General features: G+C 39.1%; 1 protein-coding gene across 1 annotated transcript in view; it reads left to right on the top strand.

Moving 5' to 3' along the window:
- The window catches only part of LOC109032551 (uncharacterized), a 246,731-nt gene that overhangs the window by 600 nt on the left and 225,375 nt on the right, over nucleotides 1–20,756 (top strand). Inside the window, 1 exon segment of the mRNA XM_072303839.1 lies at nucleotides 12,861–13,017. Coding sequence (XP_072159940.1) covers nucleotides 12,861–13,017 — 157 coding nt within the window.

Here is a 20,756-nt window from a genome sequence, read left to right as displayed (position 1 = left end):
AAAATCATGGAATTTCACCTAAAATATGGGTTCTCGCGGCAATTTCGTGATAAGCGTGTTTGGCGCATATTAATCAAGATATCCGATATTCGTCCAATCTAAGTGGTCTCAACCTCTGAGCCTTGAGGCGATCTCATCCCGTTACATGTTACCAGAGTGACCGGCAAAATTTCATTAAATTTAAAATCATGGAGTTTCACTTAAAATATAGGTTCTCGCGGAAATTTCGGGATTATCGTGTTTGGCGCATTCTAATCAAGGTATCCGATACTCGTTTCTCTTAAGTGGTCTCAGCCTTAGGGCCTTGAGGCGGTCTCATTCCATTATGTATTGCCAGGGTGGTCGGCAAAATTTCATGACATTTAAAATCATGGAATTTCACCTAAAGTTCTCGCGAAAATTTCGAGATAAGCGTCTTTGGTACATTCTAATCGAGATATCCGATATTCGTTCATCTGTAGTGGTCTTAGCCTCTGGGCCTTGAGGCGATCTCATTCCGTTGTGTATTGCCAGGGTGGCCGGAATTTCATGAAATTTAAAATAATGGAATTTCACTTAAAATATAGGTTCTCGCGGAAATTTCGTGATAAGCGTGTTTAGCGCATTTAATCAAGATATCCGATAATCGTTCATCCTAAGTGGTCTCGGCCTCTGAACCTTGAGGCGATCTCATTTCGTTACGTATTGCAAGGGTTGCCCGCAAAATTTCATGAAATTTCAGTCTTTAGGGTCTTTCTCCCATCTCCCTTTCTCTCGAGTAACTTATATCTTTGATGAACGCACCTAAGTTGGGTTCAAATCAGAATAACGATATGATACCAGAATAAGGAGCTCATGCACACTTATTTTGTAGTGGGAATGAAGCATCTGACCAGAAAAAGCCAGTTTTGCCGGCTCTTCATTATTTCACATTAATGTGTTTGACCATACCACTGCCTGAAGATGAATGTCAGCCAACAGTTTGTCGGCCTCCTATGGTGTAGTGGTTGTAGCGCTTGCCCTATGATCGGGAGGTCCCGGGTTCGATTCCCGGCCAGGCGACCCGAGTTTGATGGTCTCAAACAATGGTTGCCTGGGACTGGTTCAGTAGGGACGGAGGGGGGATGGGCCTTAAAGCGTGGGATTAGCCCCTGTGGGCTATTTGAAGTAGTAGAAAAAAAAAAAAAGATACAGTTTTTACCTATAATTGATATTGATACACTAAATAACCTTTTAAGTAAGTGAGTGCATCCATATAAACTTACTCTGGCATCGCTTTTTTGTCACGCAATTAACTTAGTGAGTCAGGTAGTTTAGTTAGTTGGTTAGTTAGTAAATTAGTTAGTTAGTTAGTTAGTTAGTTAGTTAGTTAGTCAGTCAGTCAGTCAGTTAGTCAGTCAGTCAGTCAGTCAGTCAGTCAGTCAGTCAGTCAGTCAGTCAGTCAGTCAGTCAGTCAGTCAGTCAGTTAGTCAGTTAGTTAGTTAGTTAGTTAGTTAGTTAGTTAGTTAGTTAGTTAATTAGGTTGTTAGTTAGTTAGTTACCGTAATAAGAGGCGTTTAGCATCTTAGGCTATTAATGTCTTTATAGAAAATATGAGAGTGAGTGTATATTGAGTCAGAGACGGTTTATACATAATTATGACGGTTACCCTTTAAAAAATTTTCATGTCTCTAAAAATTGTTTAGAGGAAATGAAGTTGTTTGGTTGATAAAAAATGTTCAATCCCAAAACCGAGTCAACAGTTTCGGTACCAGGAACCAATATTAAGTTATTAAACCGATATTAAACTATTTAACTGATATTAAGATTAAACTAAGTGATGATGTGAATTTTGACACATCTCAGAAACGGTGCCAAAATCTTATTCCTGTATCCACCAACGCCGCGCCGCCATTTGGATGTTAACTTATCTGACTGCTCCTGAAAGGCAGTTTCAAGTGTGCGACGAAAATATTTCATATTCAATATTTAGTGCAGAAAAATTTCTCGAGATTACGAATTTTGATCGTTAACTTGAGGAAGGAGGGTAAGAGGAGATAGGATCTTTTATCCATGGTATGTGCGAGATCAACGATGTCAGCAGTGAGGCGTGAATGATCGATTATCGATTTCCCTATCTAATGCTATGGCAAAGAATCGATTATTAAGGTGTTCGTTGCGAACACCCTGTCTATCGATCCATTTCCATAGGTTTAAATGGCAGATCAATCGATGTATCGCAAAGCACGCCACGCCACTGAACGATATCACTAAATGACATAGGAATATAATTTGAACTGAGCTAATAACAGAGAAAAACAAGCAATAATACGTTGAAACAGAGTGTAAGAACTTCGAGGTGTTCTTCCATACGACTTAATCTCAAAAGTAAAATGGACTTAAATCCATGTTTTGGATAAGTACTAAATGTTACTCGCGAGTTGTATACGAGAAAAAGTATTGGAAACCATTCGAGCGCAAAATCATTCACACACGTTTTCGTTTTATTTTTTAATTTTTTTTATTAGTCTTTAGTAAGCTTCCTTATACATAGAAATATACATTTTGTAATATATACTTTCATTTTCCGAATTCTTTGTAAAGACGTTAATAGCCTGTAACGCCAAATGTCTTTAAATATATGAACTAACTAACTATATTAAATATGTATATACAAACAACCGAGTAGTTCGTAACTTATTTCCGTGATTTTTGGCGCGTATACGTAGTATACCGCCTTTGCGATCGTTTCGACCCCCCCCTCGATACAATAACCGAGTCCCCTAGTTCCTTACCGAAAAGTGACTACCGCGAACTTCTGAGATTTTCCAAAGCGTGTAAAAAGTTTACTAATCCGTCAATAATAATGATTAAAATTTGTTTCTCATTCTGGGGCTCGCTAGTTTATGTGTAATGAATACCAAGAGTCTACGTTTCTTGGTTTTTTTTAAAAAAACCTTAGAATGGGGCGCGCTGATTTAAAATATGCATATATAAGCGGAAGCAAGCGAACTGATTCGAGGATGGCTGACCAGTTCGGCACTCCTTGAATGAGAATTTCACTCACTCCGTTTTGTTCACAACGTTGCTTTGACATATCTCCACAACACTGTTATCCTTTTCAAAAGTTGGTACTCCTTGCTCTGATAGCCGGGGCCACCAGGATAGTGGTAAGTGCAATCTGTGATGAGCCTCGAGACTCATTAGACCATTTGCTAAACGTGGCTCATACAGGAGTCCACTAAGCCCTCTCGTCCCCACGCTCCTGATCACTGCGTCGGCGTCACGAAGAACAATGGGCCTTGGGTCCCAACGCGGCCGATACCCGTACCCCAATTACTCACGCTTCATTAACCATTTCACCGTCACGCTAGGATTCATCCAATTTTCAAAAAAAATTGTTTCGCATGTATTTAGCAATTTTTTCCTTACTCTCCGTTAAAACACAAATAAAAAGAGACCTCATTCATAAAAATCGGCCGAATAGAAGAGAAGTTACAGTAATCGAAATCCGAAGAAATCAACAAAACCTCGACTCCTCGATACGAAAAATAAAATGAAGGGGAAAAAAAGAAAGTATAAATTACAATTAAATATAATTGACCTCAAAATTTGACAAACAATTCATTTATATACCTAACGCTGAAAAAACTGGGAGAAATTACAAAAAATTTGCCTCTTGCAAGGGGCTTCTTTGTAAGAATTTTGACCTGAAGACAACGGTCGAATAACAGCAGTACTCCATACAATACACGGTGTGCCTGAACGAGTTAAACATTTTTCATACGTCCAAATCGAAAAATCTTTATATTTTTAACTACAATGTTTCTTGAATCGTTTAAGCAAAAAAAAAAAAAAAAAAAAAATTCCGTCGAGATTCTGGAACGCAAAGGCGCTTTAAAAGTATTCTGGGGCTATAATAGCTAAATCACCGGTAGTAAATTCGTTATATTATTAAAAAGAAATTGACTCCATAGTTTAATTCCTTAGTTTCTTGAATACGATTATTTTAAGCACTTAAACATTTATACCACCAATTTTAGCCATGGGGTGATTTCCTGAGAGCCGATAATATCACGAATTTCTCATAGAACCCCTCAACAGTGGCTTGCTTTTTTGGCAGCCGATTCGGCCATCGAACCGGAGTTTAAATGGAAGCTGATAATAACCCAAAGCTCTGAGAAAAATTTTGAGATGAGTATAAGAACGGTTTGTTGTAAGTAGCGAGGAGAGGCGGGCAAAGCGGCTAAAATCCTATCTAATTTTTACAGTTTTTCTGTTGAATTAATGTTGCCGCGGGCTTCTGACTGTCCACACATAGTTCTGTTCAGCATATCGATACATAAGTATTTACATTTTACATACGTAGAATCTAATTTTCACGTCGGGAGTTGACATATTTTGATTTTTTCGATTTTATACGGAAAATTGATGGTTTTTCGGGATTGAAATTATTATTGTTTCATGAAAAATAAATGCACCCAAAATGACTATAGCATATTGATTCTTACACATTTGCACTCACAAAATTGGTTGGTAAATTCAACGAGTGGGTGCATCGACCTGGTATATCAAGTTTCTGCAATTTTTTACGGCAAATCAGTAGATTTTCGGGATGTAGATTGCTTACTTTCAATTCATGAATGAATAAAGCAACGACATGGTTGAACTTCTTTGCATGGAAAGACGTTTAAAATAACAAAATCAAGACGTATTTAATGCAATTGCATTTATATCGAGTCAATTTCTTTTCAATAATATAACGGGATTTTTACTACCGGTGATTTGGGTATTTTAGCCCCAAAATACCTTTAAATCGACTTTATCTTCTAGGAGTTCGACAGAATTTTTCCTTTCTTCGCTTAAATTATTCCGTAGCACTTTTCTTCAAGAATCTGATAAGATTTTGCTTGAGGCAGATCAAAAAACTTAAATTCGATCGAATAGCTTTCTACTTTCACAATACACGGTCTCGTCAAGGTGCGTCTTTGACCTCGCAGTGTTGGATCGTGAATTCTCTTTTTATGCTGTTTGCCTATTTTGAAATCTCTGTAAATGAAAACTAAAGGGGTTGATATGTGCGAGTTAATGACGCGCCTTATCAACACATTGTGTTGGAGTTCACTGCTTGTTTTTTTTTTTTTTTTTTTTTTTTTTTTTTTTTTTTTTATGTGAGTTAGTAATTTTTGCTATCAAATTCAGTCTATCTTTACTCGTACTTACTAATGACGATCACTTTCGACTTCGCTCATTTAGATGCTATCGATCGGTGCAGCCTCGTGTTGTGACCTGGCCCGGCTTAGTGGTGTAAAAATACCCTGCGTCTCGTAAATACTTTTACTCAGCATACATTGCAGTGGCGTAGCGTGAATGATCGACTATCGATATGTTCTCATTCGTAGCTATGGTAAAGAATCGATCATTAAGGTATTCGCTGCGGACACCTTGTTTATCGATCCTTTTTTATCGGATTAAATGGCCGATCAATCGATAAATCGCAAATCACGCCACGCCACTGATTCATTGGAGTACGTTTGATTGCTTCCGTATACGTTATCTTTAATTTTACCCATTATTAAAGATTTAAGCCCTGAGTGAATTAAATACATGTCATGAGGGTGTAAATGAATATAATCGGATGCTTTTAATTTTTTCTGCTTCTTTCAATAAAATTGTCATCTTTCAATCTTTTCATGTGCAGGGCAGCCTTGAAAGTAAGTTTACCTATTTTAGATAATTGCCTGAACTATGATAAGCTGAGAATATTGGTAGAAATCATTGTAAATATACCACTTTTAGCTTCCTTACCCGCTGTTATATAGATTTCAAAATTTTGTCCAGTGCAACTTGGAGAAAGTGAACCTGAAAAACCAACCAAAAATATATCATTGAAATTTTCAGTGAATATTTTTGAGAGGCGGAAAAACTTTACGGAAAGTCTCAAGAAGAATTCTTTTTTTTTCCTTCAAAGGAAAATATAACCGGAGACTAAGAAAAATTGATATCGCAATCAGAGGTACGCGTCCTTTGACGCCATTCACCGATATGCTGTATTTACAACACGATCAAATCATATGTACAGAAGGGACGTCGAACCGCCTTATGCAATGAACAAGCACTAGACGCATCCTAAAAAATAAAAAATAAAAAATAAAAAATATCAGCGAAAAGATCAATAGCTCTATCATAGAGAAAAAAGTCTCCGACGTATTTAAGCGAAAACCATTCCGGTCAAAAACACTAATTCTAATTTTTCGACCCAACTTGAAGAAAATAGCTACCCTAAAAATATTATCTTCGTTTACAAGGATCACTTTCCCCCTGAATATAATCGTAATGATCTTTAAGGGTCGTGATAGTCTTGCCGTAACGATGTGCGTCTAAGAGGCTCCGAAACTTTGACCTCTCAGATGATTGAACCGCCAATCATTCGCGATTGCCCTTTTCGTCCGCGACCTTTCGCGGAATGACTTTCGATCTTTGGGACTTCGTCACACATTGGCAGATGAATCAAATATAGATGTTTAAACACAAGCGAAATGCGCGCTCTATTGGAGGGCGGTATGCGTTTTTTTGTAACGTTGTACTCGCGATATTTTAAACGTAACTTAGGAGCCGGATGGTGATTCATGAGGCGATCGAACGGAATCTGTTCAGAACTCACCTCTTTCCGTAATGCCCCCCCCCCCCCCCCCCACTGAAAGAAAAAAGAAAGTGTAACATTTAAATGGACGTATTTACCCTGAAAGGAATCGATGTTGCACGCAAACACTATGCATAAGGTTCCTTTTATCATAAATTAGCCCTGCGGGCCGATTATTAAAATTGATAGACAAAGCTATAGACAAAGAAGACATAAGGAGTATGGGGCGATCCTATTGGTTAAAATGGGTGGTTCTCACAATCTACGGGGGTAAATGATGGACTAACAATCGGGTCTCTCGTGGGTTGCCGTTAGTTAGTCTATTATCTTCGTCCTTTGTCCATTGCAACCACCCGCTTCCACCAATAGGATTACTTCATATCCTTTTTGTCTTCTTTGTCTATTGCTTTGTCTATCAATTTCAATAATCAGCCCGCAGTAAAGAGTCCCGTTTGCCGCCGCCCCCCCCCCCCCTCCAACCTTTGGGCGGCCCAGGACGTACCCCCCTATTTTCTAAATAGGGGGGCGAAAAATAGACGTTATAAAAATGACAAAAGTTACACATGGATTATGCCATGAGGAAACACTCTTTCTGGTTCATTTTAGAAACAGCATGTATCAGTGGCGGGCGTGAAAGATCGTTTTTCGATATTTCCCTATTTGAAACTGTGGTAAAGAATCGATTATTAGGGTGTTCGCTACGAACACTTTGGTTATCGATCCTTTTCCACAGGTTTAAATGGCAGATCTATCGATATATCGCAAAGCACGTCCCGCCACTGGCATGTATGCCTTTTTCTTCCGTATGCAGATAGACGCTTTTGTGGATGAGTCTGATGTAATTCCTTGTTGGAAAATGAAGGCTAAATTTCCACAAATCGACCGTGAAACATGTATCTCGGTTTGGAACGTTGCAGATTTCCCATAATGCTTCGTTTTATAAGCAGTAAACTACTCAACGTCATTTTTTTAAATTTTCGGTGATTCTCCTTCTCTATATGGAGAATTTTCTAGCAAAATTTCAAGACATGACGTTAGTTGCTTTTGAGGACTATTGTAGCAGTGGAGATTTTAAAAAAACTGAAACCGATGTACCCGTTTCTGAAGTTTCACCGTCGATAAATAGGTTTCATAAGAACATAAAGCAAGATAAATGTATATTTCTCGAGTAGATAACTCTGCTCTCCGGCGGATGTGTTGCCTATCTAGTTAAATTGAAGGCGGACTTCAGTGTTTTAGGCGAAGTGTTAAAAATTGATTATCCTACCGCAAGTTGCTTTAACTATAGCATCAAGCTACTAGTATTTAGTTTAGCGTGGATCGTGTTCTTCGATTAAATTGTTGCCTATTCAGCAAAATTGAAGGCAAAATTAAGATGGTCGACACTTATAACCCAAAATCGAATTCGTGCCCTGAAAACTTGACTAAACCAAATTATTGTGAGTTTATAAGCACATCAATATGTTTACTTACATCGTAGTTAATGTTTTGAAGAGATCAATGGCTTGCATTTGACTTATCGCCTGAACCGCGTATTGTCATTAGGAACTGCTGTACCTTTGACTCGTTCTAACAACGACTTATGTTTGATTTGTTTCCTCCTGCAGATAGATGTTCCTAAGGATAAGCCAGAAATTGTAGTTCCTTATTGCAAAATGTAGATCTTTTAACGCTCACTCAAAACGCACTGTGTTGAATTTTAGTTTGCTGTAAATGATTATTTACATGAGTTTTATTTTCAAAAATGATTTCTTTCAATTCTTGAAACCCTTCATTTTTCCTGCAATATCCAATTTTACTAATTGTTTTTTCGTCTATTTTTCTGTTTCAGGTATGGAAGCAACATCTTCAAATACCTATTCTTATTTGGACGTATTTCCGCCAAACGGAACTATGTGCATTAAGACATGAGCCCTGAGACCCATAGGCTGCGATAGAATTGCGCGAATGCTCCCTCTTTTACTTCTTTGGATATGCATAGGATTGCGCTAATTTCTCTGGTACTGAAAACTCACATGTTTGCGCGAATATTCAATATTCAACGAGGAAGCGTTAATCTGACAACCTTGGTAGTTTGTGGTAGATAGCTACATCGTGGAAGACTGTTCATTCCCTATTTATTTACGGGCACGTCTCTCCTTCGATTGATAGCCCTCGCAGCACGAATGGACCAGAGAGCTTTCGTAGACTTTTAAAAAGTAAAATAGGGGCCTCTGGCCACCAACCACTAAACAAACTACACGTAAAAAATCGTAGAACAACCATGTTCAAGTTTTTTAAGAGACGAATGGGTTCAAAACCTGACAGGTGCAACCCGAAAGAAAGCGTATATTTATCTCTGATTACAACGATATGCACCACTTTCATGTTTTATTTTTAATGTATGTTTTTAAAAAGCTACATGTCTTCTGAAAAGTTCCGCGAATTTACCCAAATGATCTCAAATAAAAGTATCGAAAATTTCGACGAAAATTTTATCGATGTTTTCGTTTGTTCAATTTTCTTTTAATGTAACCAAAACAAAATTAAATATCATCACAGTTTCTGAATCGTTACAATGAGGATACATATTTCCTCTTTCATTATGGTAAAAACTTGAGCAGAAAGTAAAAAATGTAGACTCGCAGTCCAACAGCAGTCCTATACATATATTCTTGTAGGCGCTAATATGCGTTTCAGGTCAACTGACCGACTGCACTGCATTTGGCGCAATGCAAGAAGTATTCATGCAGTCCTGTAGGCGCTGATAGGGGCTACACGCCGACCATACTGTTTGGCGCAATGCGAGAGGTATTCCTACAGTCTTGCAGGCGCTAATATACGTTTAACGCCGGCTGCTCTGTTAGGCGCGATTATTCGAACTCCCGTTACAATAATTGCGGCGTCGAATAATAGAACTAAAAAAGCCCATGTTGTATTTTGACGCCGCATAAAACCATTTCAACGTTGACGCGTTTCTCCCGATTAAACATTTTTTTAGAGACAAGTCAGAAAAGTTCTTTATACCTACGAGCATTATTCAATCTTCTCACTTCATTCATCATCAGAAAGTAAGACATCGATGACTTGTCCACAAACTAACTGAATAACTAAACTAGCGTCAACATAAAAATACGTTTATTTTCCAATCCAACTGTTTCCTGTTTTGCCAAACTTCGACCTTAAATTAATTTCAGTTTAAATTCGCGCAATCCTTGTGTCTTTTTCGCACAATCCCTAAATATTTTCTGAGACCTTCCGCGCAATTCTGGATTACCGGACCCATAAGAATATATGCATAACAGGGCTCACATCATAATGCACACAGTTCCGTTTGACAGAAATACGTCCATTTAACCATGATATTGTGATGAGTCAACTCGTAAGTTTTTACTACCTTCTAAAATTTTGTATTGAAACACAAATTTATCACAGCTATGCATGGTTCCACCAGAAACATAGGTATATTTTAGAGACCCTGCGCTGTTCTCCTTCCCGTAGCGTAAATATTACTCCATTTAGCGCAAAAGTTACGCACGGAAGTCGAGGCTCAAATTTTCCTTGGGGTCACTGACGGCCAACGAATTGAATCATTGGTCCAGCTATTCTAATCTAATTTGCAAAAACTTACCTAGCGAGGTGCTCATCCCGGCATTCATCAGTCATCATTTGGCGAATTTTAATTGAGTTCTTTCCTCAAAAAGTTGCGCATCGATCATCATTAGGCGAAAAGTAACTTTGACCCCTAAATTTTACGTTTGCCCCACTTAATTCGGGGCCTCTAAAATGTTTGTAGTTGGGCTCTGAACACAAGTTTCGCGCCTTTTTTTTATAAATTTGGCATTGCCACCAGCCTTAATCAGTTGCGATACTTGTAACTTGGCAACACTGGTTGTCTTCCATTTAAATGTATCAAAACAATCGATTGTTGGTGAAGCAGTGTGCCTCATCTAGAATCGATTTTTTGATGGATATGAATGGAGGAAAAACAATGTTGCCAACTTTCAAGAACCGCCACTGGCCTTAATCCACTGCTGAAGGAGGGAGAGGATTATAATACTCCAACTCTGTCAGACTAAGAAAAAACGTCGTATGAGCAATCGAATGTTGCCAGTTTTCCCCCAAACAAAGTATTCAATCATAGGTGAAAATATTCATATTATTCTTCGAAAAATTCAGAGACGTTTACTTAAATTGTGAATGAAATTCACCGAAAAATATTCATGCGTTTTCCAGAATATTCCTATTTATTCATCGGTAGCAATCTGGCGGCGTCTCGATGTCCATACGGTGTTTTTTCTCAAGACAATGGAAGTATAGGGAATTTCGTTGTAAATAAAAGTCGCCCAGCGTGCGTAAGGGACCACTCTTTTGTTTTATTGGAGTGGCAAGATCCTGGTGTATCCAAAAACAATGGAGGGTGGCTCTATATTGTAAACAGGAAAAGAAAAATTTGTTACTTCTAGGATCCAGTAACTCCAGCAGGAGTGCAAAACGTTGGAAGGAGGTAATCTTTTTGTAAATAAGGAAAAGAAGACTACGAAGGGAATTATTTCAGGGGAATCATTATAATTATCCAATTTGGAACAAAATACAATCCTACCTCTTATTAAAAAAGGAGGGGGGAGGTATCGGGGGGGGGGGTGGAAAAATAAATAAAATAACAAAATAAACCGAGGAGATTTTGTTTTGGAAAAAAAGATCGCGCATTATCAGGATAAAAAAAAGAAAAATACACAAGCGAATAGACCCTGGAAGGAAGAGGGGTCGCACAAAATCTGATGATTCACAGTCAGAATAAAGAGGAGAAGTTTTTTTTTTTTTTTTGAGTAAGAGAGGTTCGGACGGTCTCTCACCAGAAGCTTTCTTTATTTTGTACGTATTGAACATACATCAGAATAGACCAAGGACCATTGTGGGACGTAACAATGAAAATCGGAGTTTTTGAACCCCAACATTTTTTGTCCCCTCCACGTAACGTACTTGTTACACAGGTTTAAATTTTCCAATTTATTTGCACATATACATTTCGCGCTCATGAGGTTGATAATGAAATCTGCTCCTCAAACCATTTATGTGCTTGAGTGCTTTTGCATTTCTAGGTGGCAGAGAAAAAAGTGTTCCCAAATCAAGTAGGTTTTAGCTGAAATCAAGAGGAGACTCGCATTTTCTCTCGGTTATAACAAAATCTGCGCCCGAGTTTGACACATTTACAGTATCTCATGTTATGTACATTTTAACCCTTCGATACCTAAGCCGGCTCAAATCGGCTCGAGGCTTGCTAAAATCACGTGTCGAATGAGGCACATGTGGACTTTAGATCTAGGTCTACAAAAATATCCTAAAAAAAGAATCAGACGTCAAATTGAAGAAGAAAGAATTAAAAATCGAATTTCAACACAGCGAAGGTAGGAGAGTCATATTCGGGCATCGTTTTTCAACCTTTTCCCCCAATTTGAGTGACATTTCACGGGCAACTTAGAGCGGAGCATCATGAGTTCACGCCCAGCACCATCGCGCCTTCAATTTTGCAGATGCAGCACGGACATCCATAAAGTACGAATAGTTGTATCTCTGCGCCGTTATCAACGCTCGTCCTTCTGCTCGCTGTATTTCCACGTTGTGCTCCAAAAAGTGAGGGAATGTTGTCGTTTTTTGTCTGGTACCACCTGAAAAAGTCAGATATTTTTATTTCGGAAATCTTGTAGACATACTAAATCCTTCCATGGTATTTCGGAACTTTTTCTACAGGGTGATCCAGGGTTAAACGACCAGACTGCAGGAGCCGAAATACCCACAAACTCCCTCTTTAAATTGAGATTTCGATTTTTTTTTAAATTTGTGAATTCAGGGTATAAAAGTACAGGAAAGTTAAAATTTTCATGAGATTTGGTTCACAACAGTTGCGAAAAGTACAGGAAAAACTATTTACTCTCCGAAATTATGGGAGGGCGCAGCTTCGACTGGGGGCATTTTTGAAAAAAACTTTACACAACAAAAAAGTGTTATTTTGACCCATAAATAGAACACGCTCCTACAGTCTGGCCGTTTAACCCTGGATCACCCTGTTTATAAACTTTTTAAATAAAAATGCCCAACATTTCATGGTAAACTTTCATTTTACAAAAGTTTGCATCTCTGGTTTCCGCGGAAAACCGTCCGACGCAAATATTCTAAATGCATCAAACCAGCAGAGGGCGGTACTCTTTTCTAAGACATCATGAATTCCTGTCAATTATTTTATGAAGCTTCTAATGCATATGAATGTAATTTGTCTCAGATAACACGGTCACGGTCGAGGAATCTAAAACAGAGGATGACGAGCCGCCGTTACTCGCACACTCCGAGACCCGGACAGTCCAGGTTTTCGAGAATGATGACGTCACTTTAGTGTGCAAATTTGCCGATAGGGGCGGTGACCCCACAGCCATCACCTGGTGAGTTCATTTCATATTTTCATTGGTATGGATTCTATCAGATTGTTACGTTACTAATTGGATCTCGACGATAACATACTTTTTTTCTCTTTTTTTTTTGATGAAATTTCAACTTCTTTTTTTCTTATTTTCTTGGACGATGACGATGCTTCCTTTACCAGCGAAGGGAGCGAGAAAGTAAAAATGTATTGCAATTTGGATCGAACTATGTCGCCTCGGCTATAGGACCATGTTTATCATACAAAAAACAATAGATTTTTAAGGATAAGTACGGGGGTAAACGGTCTTCAAGTTTAGTAGTTAGTGGAATAATTAATTTTTTACATCACACTCAATGCGGAAGTGAGCAAACCTACATCAAATTTAGTATAATTCGATGTACGCATTTCTTTAAAAAGCATCACAATCCAATCCCTCATTATTCGAGCTCTCAACCGAGATGTCCGATGCAGGAACCCCGCGCAAAACTCTCAGACGCAATTGACGAAAGGTCTCAATTGGTCATTAAAACGTGTACCCATCAAATGGCAGCGGAATAAAAATGATCTAATTGGCAACTGCACTGCCGTGCCAAGGAAGAACGCCGTATGAGCCTTCAGACGTTGCCAAATTTCCCTTGATAAAACACTAATTTCCTGGTTAACTTATGAATATTTTCCTTCCAACTTTTCAGATGATTTTGTTCGAAATGTTACCTGAAGTTCCTGAAAATTTCAAGGAAAAATATTCATAACCTTCCGCTAAAATTAACATTTTATCGAGGGAAATTTGGCAACTCTCGAATGTTCATACGGTGTTTTTCCTTAGCACGGCAGTGCAGTCGGCGGGATTTGGCGCTGCAGTTTTGGCAGTGCTCACCGCACCGCTGTTGCCAAATATCCATTAAAAATCAGCGGAATTGCATTATAGCAACGTGGAAGAGTGCACGGAGGAATCGCACGAAGTGGCAATCTCGATGTAACGACTGTCAGATCACTGTTTGGAGCATCGGGGCTCCATGTGCAATCCACGCGATGCAGGTGAGATCTGCGGAGCGTTGCAACCGTGGGTGCATTTTTTGCACGCTCAGCCGATTTCTTCCTCGTGGCTCTCAGATAGGACGAGAATCGTTCCAATTTTCAATTAAAGTTTCTGGAAAGTGCATCTTTCCGCGGCAACGTCGTTTTCGCTCTTCACTCTTGAGTTATTCGCTGTGTAAATTGTTCACCCTTCTCTTCCGCGATGTGTTGGAGAGCTTACATAGACAGTTAAACGTCACGCCGAAGGTCATGTCATCGCTCCTCTGACGCGAAGGCGTATCCCTATTTCCACATGAGTTCTAGAAAACATACAGTTATACGGAACTTAGGGTTCACGTGGATTCCAGATACGTCCTAACTGCCGTGCTAAGGAAGAACGCCGTATGAACATTCGAGAGTTGCCACACTGGAGAAAAAAAACACATTGGATCTAGAGTCCAGACTCTTAAAAACATCGACAAGAAAAAATTCTCTTGATTCAATCGGATTTTTGCTTAATCGAGAACCAAGCCTCTTAATTTGAGCGGATTTCCTTTTGATTTAAGCAAAAATCTGATTGAATCAAGAGTATTTCGTCACCTTCCAGGCAAAGTATCACAAGCGCCATGCGACGTTTAAAAATTTCCGCCGCCATTTTATTTCTTTACTGAGAAATTGTTGGTTGAATCTGTTTGGAAATTTCACTAAATTTTATCGGCAGCATAAAGAAAATTCAGTGAAATTTTCGGACAGCTTCGTTGAACAATTTCTCTGTAAAAAAATATAATGGCGGCGGAAATTTTTAAACGTCGCATGGCGCTTGTGATACTTTGCCTGGAAGGTGACGATTTTTTCTTGCCAATGTTTTCAAGAGTCTGGACTCCAGAACCAATGTGTTTATTTTTTCCAGTGCAAAGTTTCCCGGATGAAAGATGTGTTTTTGACGAAATCTATGCATATTTCTCTTCGAAATTTCTAGAAATTTTAGATTAAATTGTGAACAAAATAGTCTGAAAATTTGAAAAAAAATATTTAAAACTTCCCCCAATAAATTCGTATTATATCAGAGGAAATTTGGCAACGCCTGAAGGTTCATAAGGCGTTTTTCCTTAGCACGGCAGCTAACGTCGCCCGCCGGAGAAGCCGCGATGTTCGAGTGATGGGATGGACCAATAAACAAGGTCCGATTCAAAGCATTCATCGGGCTGATCATTGAAATTGATAGACATAGCTATAGACAAAGAAGACAAGAGACTGTGGAGTGATTAAACGGTTGGTTGCTTTATATTAAGAGGGAAAATGATCGACTAACAAAAGGGTGCCTCATTGGTTTCCGTTAGTTAGTCTATTTCTTACCTATTTTATCTATTGCAACCGCACCCTTTCCCACCCATAGGATAGCTCAGTTGTCCTCTTATCTTCTTTTTCTACAGCTTTGTCTACTATTTTTAACCATCAGCTCGCTGGTACTTGTTCCCTTACCTAAATTCCACTTAAAACATGATTCGCGCACCGAAAATTACCAAAATTAACGGCTAACTAAGATATTAAAATCCGAACATTTCAAATCTGGCACTACAAATTTTCAGTGCTTATAGTGCACTTGTCATAAACTACTCTTAAAAACTACGCTTACGGATCAGTCAATCACAATACCGATATAATTACCGACCATAATTTGCAATAACCGACAAATTCAACATTACAAGCTCTTCAACTTGTTAAAATGCCATTTACATAGCATTTTCAGGCTCTGTCCAAATTCATTGGGTCGACCTAGGTTTTTTCGTCCGTCAAACCAGCGGAAAAACTTAATCAAATGCACCGCTGCACTCTTCAACGACTGAGGCGTTGGGTGCAGAAAGGGCATTTGCTTGGATGTAGTGTTTCAGGATTTTCACATCTATTCCCTGAAATTTTTAGTTTTCACCATCGTAAAATCGTAAAGAAAATTCAGTAAAAGTTTTAACGAGTTCCGTACATTTGGTTTAATCGTAGTGGATAAAACGTTAACAGAGAATCCGAGACACCACGACCAAGAAATGCCTCTTTTTAACCAAGCACTTCAACTTTTAGAAACGTTCAGACATTAATTGATTGCATTACACCGGTTGAACAGACCATATTTCAACCGCGATGTAACTTAGAAAAGTAGAAATCGAGAATGTGCGTGATCTGCGCCTTCAACGGCCGTATGTATTAAATGATGCGACTATTCGAGCATAACTGCAGCCATATTGCATACCCGCCTATTTGAAGGAGCTCCATTCGATCGGGAGTCCGCTGCGCTGTACAGCGTTTATCCGCTTTGTAACTTTCTTTCCTCGGCATGTCTACATTTTCTGACTTGATCAAAGCGTATTTTTCGATATTTTATGCCTGTCGCACACATTTGGCTCATCGAGCACAAACGTGCACGCTTTATTTCGCGAGTGAAGAATTGCATCTTCAAATTGATAAGTTAAATTGATCGGGATTCTCAAAAGTATGTGAACTTTGACATGTGTTTTTTAAAGATTCTTTCCTTGAGTTTGATGGAGGAAGGCTTTGAAACATAACTGGAAAAGGAGGGACCAAATAAGGCAGGATCGCATTATCTGGGGCATTTTTCGAAAAAAAGGCTGCAATTTGCGCTATTTAAAGAGTTTTACCTTTGGACCTTCTCAAGAAATATTTGTTTTTACATTCTTCCCTACTTTAAAATTTCTGAATGGCCTACTCTGGAAAATAAGTTTGGTTTGAGGCACAGTGATAAGAGTATGGTATTCTCCAACAGACTTCATAGTAGCAAGAACCCTACCTCTAATCGCACTCTACAGTATCACCGTGTCAAAAATCAAGTAAACTCATAATCATGACCAATCACCACAGATACATAAATACACGATAGACACACCATGTTTCTGGTAGCCCGCACAGATTATTTTTCTGTTGGAACATGAAATGGATTACATTTTGTAATGAGGAGCCACTATCTCTAGGTCTCCCATAAAAGCACATTTCTGCATAGGGAAACCAATAGCACGTATTTTGTTTCTAAAAAAGTGATTCCTTATTGGAAAATGTAATCCAAATGTATGTAGAAAAAGTAAGTGACAAGACTCAGAGGATCAAGTTTCTTTCATGCGAGTTTTTTTTTTATACGAAGTAAGATCAAATGAACGATGCCTCACTCTCCGCCTACGTGTTGACCAATCCTGATGATAAATGAGTGCACGTGATGGAACGGGGTGGAGTTTCTCCAGCCTCCTTTGCTTATCGATCGATTATATGCCGTCTGGTCTCTCGCTCGCCCCGAGTGACACGCCCTTTTCACCCATGCGGGGTATTTTGATTGGATGAGCTTCATCGTTATATATTCAGTCAACTGGCCAATGAAGAAACGTTTTTAAGCTTCTAGACTCCACGACATGATTTACTTCAACCCTTAAAGACAACTTCCGGGCTTGATTAGATTGCAAAATTTCTCCCAATAAAATGTGACAACTTTGGGAAAAATTGAAATCGACTTCCTTTGAATTTTTCAGAGTTTTCCTTCGTTTTTTAACCTAGTCCTTGTGAAAATTTCAAGGTGCAATATTTTATCTAAGGAAAATTGGCAACTTTCGAATGTACATGCGCATTGCGTCCCCTAATATGGTAGAGCAGTATTCTGCTTTGCTAAGGAAGAACGCCGTATGAACATTCGAGAGTTGCCAAATTTCCCGCGATAAAATGTTTATTTTTGAGGAAAGTTATGAATATTTTTCCTTGAAATTTTCAGGAACTTTAGGTGCGATTGCGGAAAAAATTATCTGAAAAATTGGAGGGAAAATATTTATAAGTTTACCAGGAAATTTGTGATTTATCAAAGAAAATTTGACAACGCCTGAAGGCTCATACGGCGTTTTTCCTTAGCACGGCAGTATTTCTATCTTCTCAGTCTGTTATCGCCCCTGTTGGATAGTAGAGCAGCTATCCTCTATAATTAGACTCCGTTCCTTCCAACAATTTTAGTTCTTTAATTTTAGTTCTTTCTAGTTGCTCTGCTGTTTTTGAGCTATCGTCACTCCCCTCACGAAAATAGCGTAAATTCCATCTATACCAGGAAAATCTGAAGTAACTCTATTATTTATTCCTCTGATTTCATGCAAATATCAGACAAACTTTAAACAAAAATTGCGCAGATATATTCTTGTGGAAACTTGAAATGTTTAAGACAATTTTTCAATTTTGTAATAGAGTTCATAGAAAAAAGAGCACGAGGTTGTTGGATGATATGGAAATTTCCATTTAATTGTGGTGGTATCCTAACGTTACCAACCCAAATGTTGCGGTATATCGTCCAACAAATTGGTAGCTCCACGATTAGGGGATAACGGGGGATTTTACGATCCTTTGCCTAGGAAACGATGATTCCACCTTAACTTAGTTGGTGGCTCTCTTATCCGATTTGCAATCAGCTAAAGCTCCCAAGTGATTCGAAAACAATTTTCAAAAACCTGCTCCTCTTACGTACATCGCAATATTCATTCAGTAAGAGAAGTGCCATCTCAACATTCAAAGATCTAAAGCCAACAATTTTCCTCAAGTATTCACGCAGATCCGGTAGTAAAATCCCGTGATTGCCGCAGTTGATCTTTGTGTTTTACAACGTAACGAAGTGAATCTTAAACGAGGCGGAAGGAACGTATCTGCAATCCAACTTGAACCCTGCATCGTATTGAGGACCGCCGCCTCCGAAGCTCATGTCGAGAACGTTGATAACGTTCTTCGGTTTAACGCGGCCCTGGTGCGGGGGAAAAAAGTACGCGATAATTGCCGGGAGAAGCACCCTCATTACCCCGCCTCGCCTCCCACTCGGATCCCGACGGACGGGAATAATCGTTTGTTTTTCGGACAATAAAAATTTGGAGTGAACCACCGGTTTTTGTACTAAATTTAACGACGACGCCCGCGCTTTCGCACCGGCGTCGGACGCGTGTGCCTCAACGCGCCGCGTCGCACAGGGCTCAGCGGCCGGTGTACAGTGTGGCCGTAATATAGGGTGTTCCTGATAAACCGCTCGGATACAGGGTGCTCCTGGGCTCATCCGCCATGATACTGTAGTGGGTTCTAAGGATGAAAATAGTACATTGAAAAAAGTTACGGGCTCAGAGGCCGAAAGTTCCGGCGTAGTACCCGGCGCAGTCACAGCTATGGCTCCATTTTCCGAAACAGTACTTTCCGAAAAACGATAATTCATTTTAAAAAAATTTTGAGAATCCTTCACTCCATCTAGAGACACCTTTCGAATAATTTCGTAGGTATAAAAGTACACTGAAAAAAAAAAAAAAAAAAAAAAAAAAAAAAAAAAAAAAACCCGCCGCAATTTTCAATATTCAATATTAAACGAGGAAGCGTTAATCTGGCAACCTTGAAAGTTTGTGGTAGATAACAACATCGCGAAAGACTGTTCATCCTCTCCTCACTTAAGGGCATGTCTTTCCTCGATGGGAAGCCCTCGCAGCACGATGGCCCAGAGAGTTTTCATAGACATTGAAAAAGCGGACTAAGGGCCTGTGGCCGTAAAAAATCGCGGTTCAACCATGTTCAAGTTTTTTAAGAGATGAGTAGATTCAAAATCGACGGTTTGCACCACAACTACACACAATTTTTTAAAAAGTTTCCGCGAATTTACCTAAATGATCTCAAATAAAGTATCGAAAATGTCGACGCGATATTTTTGTTCGTTCTATTTTCTTTCAATGTATCCAAAAGAAATGTAAATACGAGTAACATCCAAGTTTCCGAATCGTTACAATGAGATACATATTTTCCCTTTAACTATGGTAAAAACTGGAGCAGATAGTCAAGAATGATGACACGCAGTCCTACAGCATTCCTACAGTCTAATTGGCGCTAATGTGCGTTTCACTACGTCAACTGACCGACTGTACCGCGTTTGGCGCAATGCGAGAAGTATTCATGCAGTCTTGTAGGCGCTAACATGGACTTTACGCCGACCGCACTGTTTGGCGCAATGCGTGAAGTATTCCTAAAGTCTTGCAGGCGCTAATCAACCTTTAACGGCAGCCGCACTCTGTTTCGCGCGATTATGCGAACTCGCGTTAGAGTAACCGCGGCATCAAATATTAGTGCTTTAAAGGCTTGTGTTTCGACGCCGTATGAGCATTTTAACTTTGCCTCGTTTCTTCCGATTAAATATTTTTTCCGAGAAAAGTTAGGAAAGTTCCTTATACTCACAACCATTATTCAATGTTTTCACTTTATTCGTTCATCAAAAGGTATGACATCGATGACTTGTCAACAAACTGACCTAAACTAGCATTTTATTTTCTAACTGTTTCCTGTTTTACGAAACTTCTACCTTAAATTAACTTCATTTTAAATTCGTGCATTCCTGTAGCAGATGTGAAGGTTCAGCGCAATCCTCATATATTTTTTTAGACTTTTCGCGTAATCCTGGATTACCAAAATAGAGCGATCCTATTGATTGAAACGGGTGGAGGCTGGAGAATCTTTCATGAGTTATCGTTTGTTACTTCAATACTTACCCTCTTTGTCCATTCACCCGCCTCCTCCAACAGGACCCTCCATCTTTCCATCAGTTTCCGAGATTGTATTTTTCACCAAATGCAAAGATCATAAACTGGAATGGACCGGGGAATTAAGGGCACGGCAACGAGCAAACGGAACACGAGAAGGAACGGAAATAGGATTTCGGGAATGAGCTGATCAAAGATTACAAGGAACATCCAA

Source organism: Bemisia tabaci, chromosome 8 (assembly GCF_918797505.1).
Source record: "Bemisia tabaci chromosome 8, PGI_BMITA_v3".
NCBI classification, from domain to species: Eukaryota; Metazoa; Arthropoda; class Insecta; order Hemiptera; family Aleyrodidae; genus Bemisia; species Bemisia tabaci.
The sequence above is the reverse complement of the archived record's forward strand: the minus strand, read 5'-3'. Positions and strand labels throughout refer to the sequence as shown.